Source organism: Hyperoodon ampullatus, assembly GCF_949752795.1.
Source record: "Hyperoodon ampullatus genome assembly, chromosome: 11".
Classification (NCBI taxonomy): domain Eukaryota; kingdom Metazoa; phylum Chordata; class Mammalia; order Artiodactyla; family Ziphiidae; genus Hyperoodon; species Hyperoodon ampullatus.
This window is the reverse complement of record NC_136924.1, coordinates 58,132,295-58,153,066: the sequence shown is the minus strand read 5'-3', so window position 1 is coordinate 58,153,066 and position 20,772 is coordinate 58,132,295. Positions and strand designations below refer to the sequence as shown.

The 20,772-nt window shown below is 52.9% G+C and overlaps 2 protein-coding genes across 2 annotated transcripts; both read right to left on the bottom strand.

Moving 5' to 3' along the window:
• Positions 1 to 3,132: 3,132 nt before the first annotated feature.
• Positions 3,133 to 13,819, bottom strand: SOAT2 (sterol O-acyltransferase 2; the record flags this gene model as incomplete). The annotated part of the gene is made up of 15 exons (XM_079715681.1): positions 3,133 to 3,183; positions 3,392 to 3,537; positions 4,089 to 4,224; positions 4,744 to 4,842; positions 5,946 to 6,043; positions 6,463 to 6,592; positions 6,804 to 6,849; positions 7,355 to 7,439; positions 8,497 to 8,566; positions 8,980 to 9,256; positions 11,691 to 11,798; positions 12,147 to 12,206; positions 12,558 to 12,694; positions 13,204 to 13,259; positions 13,711 to 13,819. The coding sequence occupies 15 exons, from the start codon at positions 13,817 to 13,819 to the stop codon at positions 3,133 to 3,135; spliced, it is 1,608 nt and encodes a 535-aa protein (XP_079571807.1).
• Positions 13,820 to 15,076: 1,257 nt separating this feature from the next.
• IGFBP6 (insulin like growth factor binding protein 6) lies at positions 15,077 to 19,083 on the bottom strand (the record flags this gene model as incomplete). Its single annotated transcript, XM_079715514.1, has 4 exons — positions 15,077 to 15,390; positions 15,935 to 16,054; positions 16,212 to 16,351; positions 18,756 to 19,083. The coding sequence occupies 4 exons, from the start codon at positions 19,081 to 19,083 to the stop codon at positions 15,268 to 15,270; spliced, it is 711 nt and encodes a 236-aa protein (XP_079571640.1). The 3' UTR covers positions 15,077 to 15,267.
• Between the last annotated feature and the right edge of the window lie 1,689 nt (positions 19,084 to 20,772).

The following is a 20,772-nucleotide window of genomic DNA, read 5'->3' as shown; positions in this document are numbered from 1 at the left end:
AAAGAAAAGGCATAAATGGAGGAGAGACAATACTTTAAAAATAGAATATTTTGCTGACCTGAAGAAAGTTCTGAGCTTGCAGACTGAAAGGGCATAGGAAGATACAAAAAGAGAAGACATACATCTAAGCATGGAACTCCTGAATTCCAAGATGAAAGAAAGATATTTTCAAGTGTCTAGACAGAAAAAGCAAGTTATTTACTAAGCGAAAAGAATCAGATTGACACAGGACTTTTCATCTGCAACACTGGAAGTTAACAGTAAGAATACTGAGAGAAAAGGATGGCTACCCCGGCATCTCATACCCAGCTGAGGAAGCATTCACCTGTTAGCACAAAAGAAAGATATATGGAGATATAAAGGATTCAGAGAGTATATCAATTCCATATCTCACCTGAGGAAACTACTCAAGAAAATTTTGGTTAGAGAACAGAGAAGTCAAGATAGAGGAAGATGAAAAGGAGAAAGAACAAGCAGTGAGCAACAAACCTGGCAAAATATTATTCTGTTAAATGTTTATGGCAGTTGGGCTTCCTTGGTGGCGCAGTGGTTAAGAATCCGCCTGCCAATGCAGGGGACATGGATTCGAGCCCTGGTCCGGGAAGATCCCACATGCCTTGGAGCAGCTAAGCCCGTGTGCCACAATTACTGAGCCTGTGCTCTAGAGCCCGTGAGCCACAACTACTGAAGCCCGCGTGCCTAGAGCCCATGCTCCGCAACAAGAGAAGCCACTGCAATGAGAAGCCTGTGCACCGCAACGAAGACCCAATGCAGCCAAAAATAAACAAATAAAATAAAATTTTAAAAATTAAAAAATTAAATGGGCAAAAGACTTAAATAGATTGTTCATAAAGGAAGATACACGAGCGGTCCATAAACACATGGAAAAGTGTTCAATGCCATTGATTATCAGAGAAATGTAAATTATAATTACACTCCACTAGAATGACCAAAATAAAAATGGACTAGCAAAATCAAACATTGGTGAGAAGTCCTGTGCCCAGCTAGAGTTCTCAGACACTGCTGGTGGCAATGTAAAACAATATAACCACATTGGAAAAAAGTTTTGCACCTTTTTATAAAGTCAAGCATGTATCACCTCTATGATCCAGCTATTCTGCTTCTTGGCATTTACCCAAAAGAAATGAAAAAATTTACCCACAAAATGATTTGTGTATGAATCTTCAGAGCAGCCCTATTCATAGCAACCCCAATTCAAATGTCCATCAACAGGTAAATGGATAAACAAATTGTGGTATATTCATAAATGGAATACTGCTGAGCAGGAAGAAAGTACAAACAATTGATACATTCAAAACATGGACTAATCTTGAGAACTATATTCATCAGAGCAAGACTACATCCCTACAGCAGTACATACTGTAGAGCTCTATTCATGTGAAGTTGTAAAAGAAGCAAAACTAGGGCTTCCCTGGTGGCGCAGTGGTTGAGAGACCGCCTGCTGATGCAGGGGACTCGGGTTCGTGCCCCGGTCCGGGAAGATCTCACATGCCGTGGAGCGGCTGGCCCGTGAGCCATGGCCGCTGGGCCTGTGCATCCGGAGCCTGTGCTCCGCAACAGGAGAGGCCACAACAGTGAGAGGCCCGCGTACCGCAAAAAAAAAAAAAAAAAAAAAAAAAAAAAAAAAAAAAAAAAAAAAGAAAGTAGTTGCCTTTGGCTGAGGAGTAGACTGGAAAGGGGCATGAGGGAACAGTATGTCCCCATATAGTCAAGACACTTCTAACTTAAATGTCCTTTTTTTTTTTTAACATCTTTATTGGCGTATAATTGCTTTACAATGGTGTGTTAGTTTCTGCTTTATAACAAATTGAATCAGCCATACATATACATATATCCCCATATCTCCTCCCTCTTGTGTCTCCCTCCCACCCTCCCTATCCCACCCCTCTATGTGGTCACAAAGCACCTAAGTGTCCTTTTTTTTTTTGGCCGCAACGCATGGCTTGTGGCACCTCAGTTCCCCTACTAGGGACTGAACCTGGACCACAGCAGTGAAAGCGCTGAATCCTAACGGCTAGACCACCAGGGAACTGCCTAAATGTCCATTTTATAGCTGTGGAAGCTGAGGCTCACGAAGTTAAAAGATTTGGCTAAGGTCTGTACAGGAGGTTCCTCTCCTGGGTCCTCTGAAGGAAAGGAGGCCAGCCATGTGCCCTCTCAGGATGTGCCGGAGGTTGCCGGGAACAGAGGATTCAAGGGTTGGGGAAATGTGATCTGAAGGAGTAGAGGTGGAAGAGGGGGTAAGGCTGAGTTTTGGGGAGATGGGGTGGCATAGAATAGGTAAGGGGGGATGTCACCCAAGACCCTCAGCCCCTCCCATCACAAAGTCTTGCCTCTGCAGACTTTGCCTGTCTTCAGTCATGCCTGTCAAAAGTGGGTCTTCACATAGAGAACAGACTTGTGGTTGCCAAGGGGGAGGGGGGGTGGGGGAGGGATGGGCTGGGAGTTTGGGGTTAGAAGATGCAAACTATTACATATAGAATGGATAAACAGCAAGGTGCTACTGTATAACACAGGGAACTATATTCAGTGTCCTGAGATAAACCATAATGGAAAAGAATATAAAGAAGAACGCATATTTATGTATAATGAAATCACTTTGCTGTACAGCAGAAATTAACACAACACTGTAAATCAACTATACTTCAATTAAGAATTTTTTTTAAGTGGGTCTTCAACAAATGATGAATGAATGAATAAACGGATGAATAAAAAGCGATACAAAGAGTTTATTATTGTATTGTAAAGAGCACAAAGAGAGAAACAAACACCTCTCAGACCTTGATGGCCCAAGTTGCTTTAAGTCACCCCACCTTCACCAAATCTGTAAGGCCCTTCGTGTCTCCCCCAGTCTGAACAGCCATGGAGTGAGAGGGGGCCCTTTGCCCAACCCACGGGGCTGGGGGCTCAAGAGCCACCACCATTCTGAGTCTGTGCTCACCTGTCCACAGGTCCACAGATCTCAGTCCTTGGAGTTCTCTGGTGGGGTCAGGCATGGCAGGCCCCCTTGACTCAGAGCTAGGTCTGGGAATTCAGAGAGGAGCCCGGGTCCCAGGCTTTGCAGGCAGAGAACTTGGTGGTGTCATCTGGGCAGTGAGTGTGCCCTGACCTCTAGGTATGGCAGGACCAAGATCGAGGTGTCACCAGCCCCCAGAAGGTTGTCTGTGCCAGAGAAAGGTGAGTTGTGAATAAAGTCCCTCCCAGTGCCTACCCTGTGCATCTAAAACACGGGAGCCCATCCTTCACCCCCAAACCGGGCCCTGGCCCCTGACTGTGGCTGTGGAATTGGGCAACAATAGGGGGCTGGCTCTTGGGAAGTGGAGGCAGGTCCTCCTGGGTGGGAAGCTGAGCGAGGGTCATGGTCCCTTACCTGGGGCAGGGGGCAGTGGCGCCGTGCATACCACTCCTGGCAGTACAGGCTGACGTGGATGCCCTGGCCCAGAAAGAGCATGGTCCACATGAGCACGTTCCACGCTGGTCCCGTGTGCCGGTCATGCATCATGAAGTTCAGTGGCCCTGATGCAGGAGGAAATGTTGTCACCTCAGCTCCAGATACCTGTATCTAATCTTCCTGGCTGCCTTCCTATCTCAGGGCACGGGGAAGAGTTGGAACAGGAAGGCACCATTGAGGAAGATCTTGAACCCAGCTCCAGAAGCTCATGGAGGTCTCAAGTGGCTCATGTAAAACCAGGATTCCTCAGTCTACACTTCAGTATCCTGGATCTCTTACTAAACCTCCCAACCTCACACCAGTTTTCTCCCTTGTCTCCCTGTATGTGTGCCCTGCTCAGATGTTCCTCTCCAGCCAGAGGTCTTTTCCCACATCCCCCAGGATACCCCTTTGCTGCCTCCCTCCCTGCTCCCAAGTCCGTCCATCACCCCCCACCACCACCACCACCAACTCTCACACACAACTCTCACGCCTTTCCCCAGAAGGCACACACATTTTCCCCTTCTGTCTTGGATAAGTGGCCTCTCCCATCAGTCTGGAATCTCCAGGAGGGGGACTCCAGGTCTCTTCCCTCTGGCTGTCTCCCTCTCCAGGGGCATAAAGAGGCCAAGCTCACCTCCAATGACAAGGAAGAGCAACAGCATGACAGGGTAGAAGAATCCCAGGACGAAGCAGATGATGTACTCGTGGACCACTGCAGAGACCAGGAACACGCCCAGCATGGCTGCCCCTCGGGCCCGGCCACCAAGGAGCTGGCAGGAGCCGGGGGTAGGAGGGTGGAGTGAGTCTACCTAAGCCCCCTCCACAAAGAGCCCCCTCCTTAAGGAAGCCAGAGGTTGTGTAGTACAGTGGAGAGTATGGGATTTGCCATCAGAAGGGCTGACATGTCCTATTTAAGAGCATTTTATTAGTCCATTGGGCCTTAGATGCAACTTTCAAAAGGGGATATAATAATACTTCTCAGGGTTACAGGGCAGATTATGTAGTATGTGAAAATTCTTGGTAACTGAAAATTGCTATATGCATGTTCCTTAGAGGCTATGGAGGGGAGAAATGCCCTGTGGAGGAGGTGTAGTTGAGGACAAGGAAGGAAAGGAGTTAGATCATAAGAAGGACTTTCTGCCCATTGGGTTGGGTAGAATGGGGGCAGGTGAAAGTCAAAGGGGCCCTTAGGTCTGGAAAAGACGAACGGTGCAGAGAAAGGGAAGGAGAGGATATCCCAGAGAGGTTCCATTAATTTTGGGAGCTGACGGGGTGTGCAGAGCCCATACCCACAGCCCATCCTGATATACGTAGCTGTACAGCCAGTCATGGACCACCACGTTCCAAGTGCGGTAGTAGTTGGAGAAGGATGTCGAGTTCCACCAGTCCTGGGTTGGGGGGGGTTCGGTGGGGAGAGGAGGTGAGCATCAGGGCCCTGTCTCTGCCCAGGCCCCAGCTTCTCTCCTCTGCTTCCTGACCCCTGTCCCAGTGTTCTCCACAAGGGCTGGCTCCCAGCAGGAGAGAGACAGCAAGCAACCTCCCAACGCCCTCTTCAGCATCTGGGGTCCTTGCCCTCCCTCCTACTCTCCCTTTCAGGAGAAGAAGATTCCAAATTAGCATCCCCATAAGAGCAGTTAGCCCTGGCTGGTCAGGGGGTAGAGGGGTGACAATACAACCATACCCAGAGGAGCACATTTCTCACTGTGGAAGATTGACAGCACAGCTGATGCTGAAATCGTGCCCCACAGGGTTAACAGAAACTGGTGACTAATGGAAATTCTTGAGCTCATCTTACAGAACAGCAGGTAAGGGAACAGCTTGTTAAAAAACCCTTCTGCTTGTAACCTGTCTTCACTGACTAAGCCTTACATTTTTTTTTTTGACTCCTTAACTGCCCCGTATAGATAACACCTCTGATGTATGGGTCACTATAGTAACAGGGGGCATAAGTTTTCCAGGAACTTGGAGTTGGCTCTTGTCTAGTTCAAGCAGGCTAAGACTGGTTGGGACCACTGACCCTAAAACTGGGCTTGCACAGGTGTCGGATGAATGACCTTTTGACATCAGAGGGCCAAAAACTCCACCCTCAGATCATGCTAAGTGCCTCCATTTTTTAACATGCATCCCATGAAGAAGCATGTAACTCAGATACACCTGTGCGGAACACCGATTACCTCACCTTTTCTCTACCTCCAATCACTTTTCCCCATACCTAAGATCATCTTGCTTCTTTATCCCATAAATATCTCAAGCCCCTGGCCTTTGGGGAGGTGAATCTGAGATTGTTCTCCCTTCTCCTCACTCGGCTGCCTTGTGAATAAACCCTCTCTCCGCTGTAAATCTTGGCGTCTCAGTGTTTGGCTTACTGCGAATTGGTCAAATGAACCTGGTTCGGTAACCAGGTGACAGCCAACATAGCCACCATCCTCCCCACATCCTTCCCTAGCCCTCCCTGCATCCAGCTCCCAAGTAGCCCAGGTCCAGGCCCCACCCGATAGAACATTCTGTCTCCAAATCGTAGCATCTCTGCGAAGGCGTTGAGCCAGCAGTGAAGGAAGGCAAAGAAGATCAGCAACAGCATGAAAATGCCTGGTAAGTGGAGACAAGGGGCTGCACGTCAGCCTGGCCCCGCTGATCCCCCATGAAGCTCCAGGGGTTCCCCCAGGAAGCCCTCACCCAGCAACAAGGGCCCCAACTCCTACCAATCATTTGTTAATCATTCACTAATTCATGCACTCATTCATTCATTCCATTTGCTCATGAAGCCCATGCCAGATGTTGGGGATACAGAGATGAATGTCAAAACCTCTGCCTGCTGGGATTTCATAGAGTGGTTGAAAGGTAGGGAGTAGGTGGCAATCTGAAGTGAGACCCTGACGATGAGCAACCATAGGAGGGGGCAGATAAGGGAGAGTCAGAGGGAAACTAAGAGTGAGCGGAGGGAGGGGTTCCCTGCTAAGCCTTCCCCAGGGTGCAGCCTCCTGCAGCCCTGCCTCTGGTGGGCATACCTGGCAAGGTGGCGTGCATGATGGAGAGCACCAGGGCACGGGTGCTGAAGGGTTCCCTGCTCATGTTGGCAAAGACAGGAACACAGAGGCGGCCCAGGATGAAACAGGCATAGAGCACGCAGCCCAGGGCCTGGGGACGGGGTGGAGGACGCATAACTTTGAAAGGAATCACTGGTCGCTGCCCCTCCTTCTGGAATCAGACTCTGGCCCAGCAACTGCCTCCTCTTTCCTTAGCGCCACCCTCTGACCTCTTCCCCAGGCCTCCCTTACTTCACTCCCAGAAATGTCCCCTCAGCCACCATGAGTCATGGGTAGTCCACCCTTTGACCCCATCTTCTGACCTGGGCAAAGTTCTTGGCCACATAATTCCACCTGACGTTGGGTGTCCTGCAGCAGCAATGGGGATAATATGTTTCTCATCCTTTTATCTTGTTCCTGCCTGGGCCGGGGCCCAGCACCTGGGGCCCTCTCTCCACAGCTCCCTCAATTGCTCAGGCCTGGGAGGATTATCTGGGGAGGTGGGGGTCTAGAACGCTTTGGACCTTCTATAACAGAGACGACAAGTGGATTTTTAGCTTGAGTGTCTACTAAGGTGACCAACCATCTGGAGTTTGCTCCAGACTGAGAGGTTTCCCAGGATGTAAGAATTTCAGTGCTAAAACTGGGGCAGTCCTGGGCGAACCAGGACAGTTAGTCACCCTTGTGTCACCATGAGCTGGGGCAAGGAGAAGGGGTAATATACCTGCTCCTTACTTCCCATTTTTATTATGGGGTGCTGCCTGAGAAAGTGGCCAGTGTCTGGGATGAGGCTAAAGACCTCAGGGAGAGGAGACTAGAAGGGCTAGATCCCTGACGGGCCTGGGCATTTGGGGGAGGGGGTGCAGGGTCTTACCTGGGGTAAGTCTCCCTGTAGATGAGTGTGGGGCAGAAGAGGAAATAGAGGTAGCTGGAGAAACTGGGGGCCCGGATCCCCTCACCTGGGGAGGAGTAAGAGGGGTCCATCAGTGAAGAGGGAAGGGAGAGAGGACACAGCTGGGTGGGAGGCTGGGGAAGGGCAGTGGGACTGGTGAATAGAGCTGGATAGGACAGAGGTGGGGGGATGGGTGAGGAACTGGATATGGGATCTGGAGGTGGAGTGGGGGAGGTGAAACTGGGCAGGAGCTGAACCTGCTCTTTAACACCCTCCTTTTGCTTCCATTCCAGTCACCCCCATTTTCTGGCACAGGACCTGCTGTGGCCAGAGCTTCATTTGGCACCCACAAGTTGCACCACCCACTTCTCTCTCCTTCTGTGTTTTTTGTTTGTTTGTTTGTTTGTTTGTTTTGCGGTACGCGGGCCTCTCACTGTTGTGGCCTCTCCCGTTGTGGAGCACAGGCTCCGGACGCGCAGGCTCAGCGGCCATGGCTCACGGGCCCAGCCGCTCCGCGGCATGTGGGATCTTCCCGGACTGGGGCACGAACCCGTGTCCCCTGCATCGGCAGGCGGACTTTCAACCACCGCGCCACCAGGGAAGCCCTCTCATTCTGTTTTGACTACCTAATGGCAGGCTCTCATACCCTAGGTCTTAATAAGAATGAGCCAGGGGCTTCCCTGGTGGCGCAGTGGTTGAGAGTCCGCCTGCCAATGCAGGGGACACGGGTTCGTGCCCCAGTCCGGGAAGATCCCACATGCTGTGGAGCGGCTGGGCCCGTGAGCCATGGCCGTTGAGCCTGCGCGTCCGGAGCCTGTGCTCCGCAATGGGAAAGGCCGCAACAGTGAGAGGCCCACATACTGCAAAAAAAAAAAAAAAAAAAAAAAAAAAAAAAAAAAAGAATGAGCCAGAAGTCCTGGGCAGCAGGGGAGGGGTCTCAGAGGTGGGACCTAAGAGAATGCCTAAAGACTAAGGCTCACAGAGCCCACCTGGGGGCCAGAGCTGTGACCCGTGGGCAAGATGGCCTTAGGAGGTTGGAGCTTTTATGAGGAGCCTGCAGCTACTGGCTTCATGCAACCAGCCAAGAGGACTGAGTTCACAGCAGCTCCTGCTGAAGGCCTCACCTCCTCTGGCCCGAAGTGTCCCAGGCACAATCTCTCTCAGGAAGGAGTAGCTTTTCATCAGGAGCCTGACCTGAGATGGAATGGAAAAGAGGTTAAGGTGCTGTGGGACTTTGAGCAGATCACTTAACCTCTCTGTGTCTCTTTTACGGGAGAGGGGCAGGCAGATTGTAAACTTTGTATGGTCAAAGCCCATACTTTATCTTTTTGTTGGACTGTCTTACAGCCTAACACAGACGGCTGCTGGGATGAATCGACGGTAAAGGGGTACCGGAAAGGGCAGAGTCTCCAGCTGGCCAGCCCAATCGATTATATTTGCGTAGCAGTGTCCGTTCGTTCGTTTACATTTCCTTGGGGCCTGCTGGTTGGCTCAAATCCCTCGCAAAGGACTCCGCCCCTGGTAACTAGCTCCGCCCCCACCAATACAGTATCCAATGCCCTCCTTCCCAGGGGCCCCGCCCACCATTGGTCCCGCCCATCACCTACCTGCTCAAAGACTAGGACACAGCGGGAGGCTGGCGGGAGCTGATACTCCACTGCTACATGGACCGGAAGGATGCTGAGCACTGCTGTGTGACCGGCCAGCAGCATGCAGCCCAGGCCCACCCGCAGCGTCCAGGCCGCTCTGGACTGGGGCCTTGCCCACAGCCGCAGAGCCTGGTAGGGCACCAGCAGAGTGGACAGGAACATGGGGACCCACGTTACCAGCGCCAAGGGCAGCTGTCCGAAGCTGAAGATCAGTAGGTCAAACTCCAGCATCAGCCTGGGAGTGGGGAAGGAGAGACAAAGTAGACAGGTGTGAGGCCCATCCTTGTCCCCTTCCTCTGCAGTCAGAGCTCTTGGAAGACAAACTGAGGCATCTTGCCAAGGTTGTGAGCTCCCCATCTCTGAAAGTGTTCAAGATGGCACCTCTGTTGCCCAGGACTTCTAGCACAGGGCATTGCCCGAGGAGACTCAATCATGGGATGGCTTTGCTTCCAAATAACCTTTAGAGCCCTCTGTGGCATTGCAGAAGGGTTCAGTACATCCCATGCCACCAGTGTTAGGGTATGAGGTGCCTAGAGTTTAACTTTGATTTTTGTTAGTTTTGTACTTTTGGAGTATCTGGAGCTGGAGACTTGAATTAATAGAAAGCAGGTTGTTGAGTGTTTTGTTTGCTTAGGTTAAGAGTATACAGTTTGGGGACTTCCCTGGTGGCACAGTGCTTAAGAATCTGCCTGCCAGTGCAGGGGACATGGGTTCGATCCCTGGTCCAGGAAGATCCCACATGCCGCGGAGCAACTAAGCCCGTGCGCCACAACGACTGAGCCTGTGCTCTAGAGCCCGCGAGCCACAACAAGAGAAGCTACCGCAATGAGAAGCACACGCATCGCAACGAAGAGTAGTCTCCGCTTGCCTCAACTAGAGAAAGCCCGCGCAGAGCAACGAAGACCCAACGCAGCCAAAAATAAGTAAATAAAATAAATAAATTTATTTAAAAAAAAAAGACTATACGGTTTGGGACTTCCCTGGTGGTCCAGTGGTTACAAATCCACCTACCAATGCAGGGGATGTGGGTTTGATCCCTGGTCAGGGAACTAAGATCCCACGTGCTGCAGGGCAACTAGAGAGCACGTGTGCCGCAACTAAGATCAAATACAGCCAAATAAATAAATTAATTAAAAATAAAATAATAAATAAAATCAATTAATCAATAATTTATAATAAGAAATAATTTATTATAAATTTATTAATAATTTATTATTATCTAAATAAGTTTAGCTAATTTATTATTAGCTAAATAAATTAATTAATTGTTAAAAAAGAGTATGCGGTTTGGGGACTTCCCTGGTGGTCCAGTGGCTAAGACTCCAAGCTCCTAATACAGGGGGCCCAGGTTTGATCCCTGGTCAGGGAACTAGATCCCACATGCGACAACTAAAAATCCTGCATGCCACAACAAAGACCCGGCACAGCCAAATAAATAAATAAATATTTAAAAAGCAAAAAATAAAAAGAGCATACGGTTTGGGGAATTCCCTGGCGGTCCAGTGGTTAGGACTCAGTGCTTTCACTGCCGTGGCCCGGGTTCAATCCCTAGGGTCAGGGAACTAAGATCTGCAAGCCTCGCTGTGCAGCCAAAAAAGTGTGTATGGTTTGTAATGGTGAAAAATTAGAAAATTAGAAGCGACCCAAACGTCCATTAGTAAAGGACTAAATGAACAAAAGCTGGCACTTCCAGACTCTGTGGTCATTAAAATCAATGGACCAACATGGAAAGATCTCTAATATGGGTCATTAGGGAGTGAAAAGGAAACAATAGGTACAGTAAGTATCTTATTAATGTAAACCCCCATAAAATACATTCCCTTCGTTCTTATATACATCTGGAAGTGGATGCATCGAAATGCTCTGGAGGGAAGCTCTCAACACCATTAAAAATGTTACCCCTGGGGAGCGGTCTGGGACGGAGGGGAGTGATGGAAAAGGAGCCATTTTACATATATTTGAAACTTTTCCTGAGATTTGATCCTTAATTATAAGGATGAACAACAAGTTTGCCAGAAGGAAGTGCTGTTGCTGAACTTGCAGGTCCTTGGTCCTCTTCCTTTTACTGCTTCCTAAGCCGTATGTAGGGTGAGGTGGGGTCATGCAAGTCCAGACCCCCAGGGGTCTACAGTTCCCTGAGGCTCATCCCCAGAGTGGGGAGGTGCTTTTGGGGGGAAGCGACCCACCAAGGCACTTGTGTGCACAAGATCTTGTCTTCCCCACAAGATTGGGAGTGCCTCACAGGGAGGGCTGGGGTCGGCCCCTCATCTCTCTGCCCCCCAGGGCTGGTACTTAGGAGGGGCTCACTGGAGTTTACTTGAACCAAACACCACTGCCTTGGAAAGGACTGTGTGAGAGGGGTGGGGTGGGAACCATGCTTGTGTGTGCAAATACATGTATGTCTGCTTCAGGACAAGGGTCCAATTGAGAAGGATTTGAGGCGGGGAGTAGTGTTCCCAGAGGGCTAACTCTGGGAAAACAGAACAAAGGCTATCCAAGGCTGTGCTAAGAGGACTTTTTGGGTTGGAAGGTGGTTGGAAAGCCATGTTGATGTGTGTCTAATAATCAAACGGGCCTGTGCTCTCTCAGGCCGGTGGCAAGTGGAACACTGGGAACCCAGGTGGTCTGATCTTAACTGTGGGCCTATCCCGAGCGGGAGGGGTGCCTACCTGCCCTCATCAATGAAGTCGATGGCCAGGGTGCTGATGATGAAGACACACAGGCCGGCGACAAACATGTGGTAGATGGTGCGGAAATGCTGCACCTCCATCAGCTCGCTGGAAGGACAGGGGCCTGAATGTCAGTGGGAGAGTCCTCAAGGTCATGCAGACTAGCTCAGGCACTGTACACAAGTGGGGATGGGACCTAGTGATTGGGCACTTGCAGCTATGGGCTGCAATACGGCTAGAACTTCTGTCCGAAGCTCTTTCCAGCCCAGACAATTCTCATCCTGGTGGCCTTTCTTCCACAATCACACCCAAGGCAAATAGAGAAACAGAACCTTAGAAAACATCTCCAAGTCCTCCCCCAAACCACCTAGAGCCTGAGGATGACAAATGAGGTGCCCTGGACCCCCAGACAAAGCTCTTTCTTTTCTTCTCATCCCGTCCTCACCCCTGACTTACTCAAGCAGGGACTTGCGGTTGATGAAAACTTTCCGTTTCCCCAGGGATGGCTCCCGGGTCCTGAATTGAGACAGTTGTTCTGGGCCAGGACCCAAAGGAAGAAGGCAGTAGGCAGAGGGTAGGGCCTGGCGGGACGTCAATATTTGGGAGCCGAGGGCAGTAGTAGGGGAAGGTCAGGGTTAGGGCCAGCGGGCAGGACCAGGTGGAAGGTCAGGGAAGGCCAGGGCAGACCAAAGCCCAGCAGTGGAGGTCAGGAAGGCAGAGGTGATAAGGGGAGAAGAGGGAAGACTGAAGTTGGAGTTACATCAGCGCTGGCAAAGGGCACATGGGATAGCATCTCTGGCTCATAATCCTTACGATGGAGGGGGCTGCGCAGCCCCTCCCCAGCCCCCTGGCTGCTCAGACTCTTACTTGCTCAAGGAATCTGGAGGGATGGAGGACACTGGTCTGTCTTGTGGCGGGTAGGCTTGAATAGCCTCACACATGGCCTGATCCAGCAGCTCCGTCAGCTGACCTTGTGCTTGCTCCAGCAACTGCGTCTTCACAGCCTACAGGACAAAGCAGGGCAGGGCCCGCAGTCCCTCCATCCAGTCAGCCATCCTCCCACTCACCAAACATTGACTGAGCCTCCCTCCATGCCAGGCACATTGCTAAGTGCTAGGGATGGAAAGATGAACAAGCATGGCTGCTGCCCAGAGCTTTCCACCCCCAGTTTAACTCCCTCTGGTTTCCCAGGGCAGCAGTGAGGATCCAGGAAAGATGCTTTCAGACTCTGGGTCTGAACCTCAACCACCTTGTCATCTCTGATCCTACTCTCTTCTCCCTGACCCCAGCCTTCCCTCTCCTGACCTCTAGTCCTACTAACAGAAGACTGTTCACTGGCTGACTTTTGGCCCCTGTCCTGATGACCTATGTTTCAAACCCCTCCATCTTAACTCGTAGCTCTGACCTGAGGGGTTTGAACCCGAGAACAAATTGTCTTTATCATCAAACCAGTCCTCACCCCTCCCTCCCTCTACTCCAGGACCTGTCCATTTTGACCTCTGACCTCCCTCACCTGCATATGTCGGGTCCATTGTAGCAAATCTGGGCCTCTATGTGTCTCATTGTTTCCTAGGATAAGGGGTCAAAGGGGAGGAGTTAGGGTTCTGCTGCCTAGTGCAGACCCAGAGGCATCCTCTCACCAGGAAGTGCTTTCTGTGTGCTCAGCAGCCTCCCCACCCCCAACCAGTCAATATCTAGTATCATGGTGTGGGGGGGAGCAATCAGAAGGGGAAGTTATTTTTGCAGGGGTGAGGAGGTCACTGCCAAGTGGGGAGCCCGATGACATTCCTGGAAACAGGGTACCCAGGGAACAGGAAGCTACTCTAATCACCGTCTGGGGTAAAAGAGTCAGAAAGATAAGGCAAGGTACTGAATAGCTCTTTTCTCCTCCCTTCCCCAGCTGGGTAGTTAGGGGGCAGAGGCTGGGATCTGCCTTCACTGGCCTCCCAGGACAGCAGGAAGAATTGAAGGTAGACAGCAGGAACCCCCTCTCGACAGTGCACCCCACCTCCATCCCCACCTGGGCATTCTGCATTCCCAAAGTGGGGCTCCCCTTCTCTGGAGGGCCGGTCCTCCTGCTCTCCTCCTAGCCCTTCTCTCCTCCGCAGTTGGGCCGCCCTTGGCTCCATGATGTGTGTGTTGACTGGGCTGCGGCAGCTGGTAAGTGTTCCCTTCCTTCCTTCAGGCTTGCCTGGCAGAGCTCTTATCTTACTCAGCTCCTCTGACAGGTCCAAAGACTAAAGTCCTTTCAGGAGGAGGGGTTATAGGTTATCCGATCCATGATCCCCTTCCGGAAGGCAGTACCATCTCAGCTAGAGGCTCTGCTCTACTGGCTGTCACAGGGATGGACACAACCCCTGAACAAATAGCCCAACCACCACCCAGATGCCCACCTCCCTCCCACAGGAGTGGGAGCTCTGCACACATACATGTCACGGGGAGGGGGACTTTGCCCCTCTGAGGCTTATCACCTGGTATGGCTTCTTCCCAATCTCTTTCTCAGTAGGCTGAAGGTCAGGAAGGAGTCAGAAACATCTTCAGGTATCAGGGCACTCAGCTCCCATAGACCATGATAAGGTATGTGAAAGAACCTTGTCAACAAAGCTTTCTGTGCATGTGATTAGTATTCTGTGAGGTTGGTACCTGTGATGACTGAGGTACTGTGGCCCCTCCAGGGAAGGCTAGGTGCTGGGGGCCCTGAACACCACCTCTTCCCTACACCTGCTTGGGTTAGCAGGTAGGCAGAAAGGAGGCAAAACAAACACTTAAGCAGCACCTGAGGAATGCCAGGCATTGTCACATATGGAAGAACCAGATTTAAATCCTCCCTCAATCATTTACTGGCTGTGGAATTTCAGGCAAATGACCCTAATAGTTTAAGCTACAGTTTCCTCCTCTGAAAAACAGGGGTAAAAGTCCCTACTTCATAAGGTTATTGTAAGCATAAAATGAGGTAGTCCAGGTAAAAGCACATGGTCCAGGGCGTAGCCCATGGCCAGAGTGCAATAAATAATAATTTCCTGAAGAAGTAACAGAAGGGTAAGTGCCTTGAGAGTTCCTCTTTGTTGGGTTCCTGGTGGGGATTAACTATTAATCGTTCCTCTCCCTTTGTGTCCAAAGATCAGTGTTAGAAACAAGGTCATAACCTCAGACCAAGGCCACGGCCTCAGTGTCTCCCTGCCCCCACCTGCTGCCTTCCACTCCCTGGTGGGCAGTTGGGTGAGGCTTGAGGCCATGAAACCTCTACCAGTGGCTGTCTCTGTCATTCCAAGTGTGGCGGGAAGGACACACTTGGAATGAGAGCTGCTATAAGAGGCTGGACAGGGGTAGAGAGAAGGGCCAGGGACTCCACAGTGTGAGAGGTGAACACAGAGACGTAGGCCAGAGACCGCCAACACAGCTTTATTAACACCCCAAGCCAATACCAACAATCTTTCCATGTGTGAGGTTGACAATGGGGCAGGGCCTGCAGGTGGAGTGTGGGGCTCTGGGCCCCTGAGTTACTCAGCACTCAACAAATAACCCAAGATGACAGCCCCACGCTCCTGCCAGTGGCCATGCAGCCTCCCACCCAGCCTTAGCCACTGCTCCCGGTGGGGCAGGGGGCGCTTCCATCGCCGTCTGGGGATCCGGGCAGGGGCTGGCCCATGCGATCCACACACCAGCAGGGACCTCGGCGCTGCCCCTGGGAGGAGCGGCACTGGGGAGAGAAGCACAAGGATCAGAGGTGTGGCCCAGGAGAGATGGGAGGGGCCCCGTGGGTTGGGGGACGGGCTGTCAACTCCTGAGTCTGAGTCTGTGGAAACGTCTGAGCGTTCTCAGGACAGCGGGGCCCGCTGGGTTCCCTTGCATGGCTTCTCTTCTCCACCCACCAAATTGTGCCTGTTCTTCTAGGCCAGAACAGTGGTTCTCAAAGTGTGGTTTCCAAACCAACAGCATCAGCATCACTAGAGGCCGCATTAGAAATGCAAATTTTCAGGCTCTGTGGGCGGGGCTCAGCCACCTGTGTTCACACCAGGGTGATTCTGATGCCCCTCACGTTTGTGAACCTCTATTGCTTAGATAGTCTAACTCCTCTCCCATAGCTGTGGTTGGTTATTCTCTATGTTTGTGTGGGCCCTAAAGTAGGGAGAGGCCTAAGGGCAGGGCAAGTGTCTTATTTATGCAACTTTGTAAGCCCCCCTACCCAACTGCTGGTAGGACCCTTGTACTGATAGACCAAGGGAGGAGAGGAATGGCCTCACCTGCCGCTTCCGGTAGAAGCCCCGATGGTCACAATTAGGCACGTAGAGGGTGTGAGCCCCACGGTAGATCTCGGTCTGGAGTTGCTGCAGCACTGAGTCCAGATGTCTGCGGCAGGGGCCCTGGAGGAAGGGATAGCTCTGTTGCAGAGCCTGCTGGCCCCACCAGCCAGGCTCCCAGGACTGGGATGGGAGACTCGGCCAAGCCCAAGGGAGCAGTCTCAGATGGGAATCTCCAGGACTCTCCACCCCTCCTGTTCCCTGCCAGCCCCAAACGTACCATCTCAGTGTCTTGGACGCCCCCAGGATTGGGCCGGCCGGGAGTGGTAGAGGTCCCCGAATTCCTCTGTTGGTCTCTGCGGTTCATGTCCTGCTGGCGAGTTGTCCCTGCTTGGGGCTTACTCTCCTTAGGATTCTCCCCTACAGCCACAAGAGGAATGGGGAAGAAGAGGCCGGAAATCAACCAGATGTCAAAGGCCAGAGCCGAGTGGAAACCAGTGGGGCTTTCAGAGTAGTGAGGGGGTTTTACAGATTGGCTCCACTGTTACCTTCTCCTGGCCTCAGTTTCTTTCTCTGACAAATGGTAATATTACCTTTCATGATAATATCCCCAGACTAGTATTTTTTTAAAATATTTATTTATTAAAAAAAAAAAAATTTTATTTATTTATTTTGGCTGCATCAGGTCTTAGTTGCGTCATGCGGGATCTTTAGTTGCATCACGTGGGCTTCTTAGTTGTGGCATGCGGACTCTCAGTTGCAGCGTGCGAACTCTTAGTTGTGGCATGCATGCGGGATCTAGTTCCCAGACCAGGGATCGAAGCCAGGCCCCCCGCGTTGGGAGCACGGAGTCTTACCCACTGGACCACCAGGGAAGTCCCCCGCAGACTAGTTTTAAGGCTTATAAAGGAGACGCACTTTGGAAAGCAAAAATCAATACGGTCATTGATTGAGGAGCCTGGGGCTTTGGGTGAAAAGACCGGGCTGTTCCACCAGAGGCCAGCAGGGGGTGCACCAAGCCAGGGAGATGGGGCAGAAGAGCAATGGCGGTGAGAGGGGGTCAGCAGGGACCCAAGTGGAATGTGTGTCCCCGCTGTGACCCTGCTGTGACTCAGCCCACCCCTCCCAGGGCTGAGACATGGTTACTTTGGGGGCACTGCAGTGGGGGCCTCTCCCTTCTGGTCCCCTGAGACTCAGCCCAGCTCAACCCCAGTGGTCCCAGGAGCATGTGTGATTCAGCCCTTAACCAGGAGGTGGAAGGCGGGCAGGCTGCAAAGGTGCAGGAATGAGTGGCTTCCAACCTGCAGGCTGCTCCTGGCTCTGGAGAAAGTTTCACACGTTGTACTGGGGGGTTTGGGGAAAGCTCAGGATGGGAAGGGAAAGTCAGGGTGTCAGGGCAAAGAAAAGACAGGGAGGGGAGGGCTTCCCTGGTGGCGCAGTGGTTGAGAGTCCGCCTGCCAATGCAGGGAACACGGGTTCGTGCCCCGGTCTGGGAAGATCCCACATGCTGCGGAGCAGCTGGGCCCGTGAGCCATGGCCGCTGGGCCTGCGTGTCCGGAGCCTGTGCTCCGCAGCGGGAGAGGCCACAACAGTGAGAGGCCCGCGTATAGCAAAAAAAAAAAAAAAAAAAACAAAAAAAAAAAAAAAAAAAAAAAAGACAGGGAGGGGAGCGGGCACTGTTTGGAATTTGCCCCAGCTGTAAAATGAGATATTATGAGCCCTGAAGTTGCTCCCATCTGCCTACTACTCAAAAGCCAAGAACCGTTTCCTCTGCAATCCTGAGTCTGATCCCTCTTCCTCCACACTCTTCAGACCTTGCCCCTCATTCCCTCTATTCAGCATCCTACCACGACCATGCTCCCAGCTGCCTCCTCTGACCCAACCAGACCACCTCTTTCCAGGAAGACCCCTAGCAGCCTGGACCCAGGCATTTAGGACTGAAAGAAACTCCAAGTTGATTTCCCATCCTTCCCTGTGGAAAAAACTGGGAGCTCAGATGCCCCTGGGGTGGGGGCCGTTTGTATTTCCTCCTCTTCCCATCTCCCTGCTGCCCCCCATCTTTCAGGTTCTGACTCACTTCTGTCCCACCCACCCAATGACTCAGCCTTCTATTCTCCTCTCTGGGTTAGGGTGGGGTGGGGTGGGGTGGGTGGAGGGTTCTGAGAAGCTTTAAGTCATAACCCTGATTTGGCAGACTCCTTCTTTTCCCACCTCTATCCCCTCCCTCCCGCCGTTCCGGGTGGGGGGGGGGGAGGGGGGAGGGCCAGCGCCAGCCATCTGACCCTAGTCTAGTCTGAAACTGCTCTAGATTTGAGTCATCTTCTATTCTCCACCCCATGTTCGGGTGCTTTGGACACCCTGATATTAAGAGGAGATATTTCTCAGTGTGTGCAGGATTTGGGAGTCTGGAGTTCTCTTCCCTCTTTCTCCAAGTGGAAGCTGGTAACAATGCCTGGGTCCTTTCTCCAGCTTGGGGGTCTAGGGCTGAAGGAGCTGGGCCTCTGTGGCATACAGCACGTCCCTAAACCCTTCCATCCCTCCCTTTCCCCTCAAAAGAAAATAGGTCGAGGGGGCAAAAAAGGGTTGCGGGCTCAGACATCTCCCTGCTTCATCCCTAGGGCCCCCAGCCGTACCCCAGACTCCTAGAAGTCTCCCCACACTGGCCCCTTCAGCCCCTAAAATGTAACCCCCATCAGGGTTGGGGAGGAGGAAGCGTCAGTCTCAGGACCCTAATAGCAGGGATGCCCGTGCGCATCCCTCCCGGACCCTGCAGGCAGAGTTGCGGGCCTCACGTGGGCGGGGCAGGGGCGGGGCGCGGACTCACCCGAGGGCGCGCGCGCCCGGCCGCAGCGGCCCCGGCCCAGCAGCAGCGCCCGCAAAGGCGCCTCGTCTTTCTCCGGCGGCTGGCACTGCAGTCCTGGGGCGCAGTTTGGAGTGTAGACCCCGCACTGCTGCCCCTCCCTCCTGAGACAGCCCCCAGCTTCCGCACAGCCCTCCGCCGGCGGCCCCCCATCCTCCTCCTCCACGCAGCCCCCTGGACAACCCGCCTGCACCCCCTGCCCGCAGCCTGGGCACCTTGCCAAGGCGCCTCCTGGGCGGGCAGCGAGCAGCAGAGTTAGCAGCAGTGGCGGCAACAGCCTGTGGGGGCTCATGGTCAAGATTTTTGCCCCGTCCACTCCTCCCAGAGCAGTCGTAGCGCAGCTGCTGCCCGTCGCCGCCCCTCTGCCTTAAGTAGCCGCCGGCAGGGGCCGGGCCCTTTAAGAGCCAGGTGAAGGGGGGGGCGGTGGAGAAGGCAGGGGCATTCCCTAAACTGGGTGGGACTGGAGAGGCCCCCCCTCCACCTGGGTCCTCCCCACTCTTCTCTACCTCCTCCCTTCCCGCTTTCTGTTTACTTCCCAAATTACTCTGATTTTTCTTGCTTTGTTCCCGGGAATCTCGCCCGGATTTTGGGAGCTGGACAGCTGGCTGGAGGCCCTGGAGGGTGGGAAGGGGTGGAAGCAGGAGGGGTGGAAGCGGCAGTAGGGGTGAAGGGGAAACCTGAAATCCAGTTCGGGTACATGTGTGGCGGATGAAGGAGACGGAGGGACTCCGATGGGGAGTGAGAAGATGGCGGACTTAAGTGGACGCAGAAGGGATGGTGTGGGGGTCATGGGAAGAATGCGGGCGAAATGAGAGAAAAGGCGGAGACGACGGAGAGTGGGGTCTTGGGAGAACCGACTGCTGATGGAAGAGAGTAAACCAGGGGCGAGGAGAGGAAGAGCAAAGCTGAGGCAGGAGCAAGAGAAGGTCTCCCTGAGATATGACTGAGGGGAAGGCGGGTACTGGGGGCCAGACTTGGGTAAGATGATAGAAGGGGTTGGGGGAAGCAAGGGGTGAGGTGGGGGAGGCGGAAGCACACCTTGAATGAACTGTCAGAAATCCTAGCATTGTGTCGGGGCCATGTGAGTCTGGAGGGATTGCAGGGGGCGGAGCGTGCCCGCAGAACTGGCTGAACACCTGGGAGGTAGGGACGGGGGACTGGTCAGCTGAAATTATGGTGGCGCGGTGGGGGGTGTGTGAGGCGGCGGGGAGGATTAGAGGAACCCATACTCTGGGTGCTCTTAGGGACAGTGGCCAGAGAGCAGATCCCCAACCCACCCTGTCCTTCATCCAGGTCAGCCCACCCCTCCATTCCTCTCCTTTCCCAGAATCTGTCCACCACTCCACACCCACCCAGTACCACCCTTTGGGTTTTCTGGATTATTCAGGCTGTGCTCTACCCAGGGGAGTTGGATGGTGACTGGTCTGAGTGTTGCAGTCTGCCTGCTCCCCGGGCTTTCACACGCTGGTTTGTCTACCCCACCTCCCCACCCCTGGCCGCCCTTCTCCAGGCAGTGCCCCGCCCATCTGAGAACTCCTAGCTGAGCCTTCCTTCCTAGAGGGAGGAAGAAGGACCGTTTCCTTCTGCAACCCACACCCACCCAGCTCTGGGTTACGCAACACCGGCCATCTCATTCTTTCCTAAAACAACGGCTCTGGGCAGTGACTAAGTTTAAATTCTGGGCCTCCAAGCAAGAATGTAAGCAAGGGCTTCCTGAACTTTTAGGTAAATACAAAATAAAAAGAACTTTACTCCCAGCCCGCCCCCTAGGGCTACCCTGGGACCCTAGGACCAGCATTTGGGGAGCAGTGTCTTCCAGTAGCCCTGAGACTGTGACGCAGGTTGGGCAGGCAGCGGGGTGGGGGGGGGGTGGTGGTGGTGGTGGTGCTGGGGCAGTGGGAGGAGCAGCTCTCCTCTCTCTGGAGGCTCTGGGACCTCCTCCTCCAAGCTCTGACCCCAGGGTAGCGAGCTCCATCCTGTC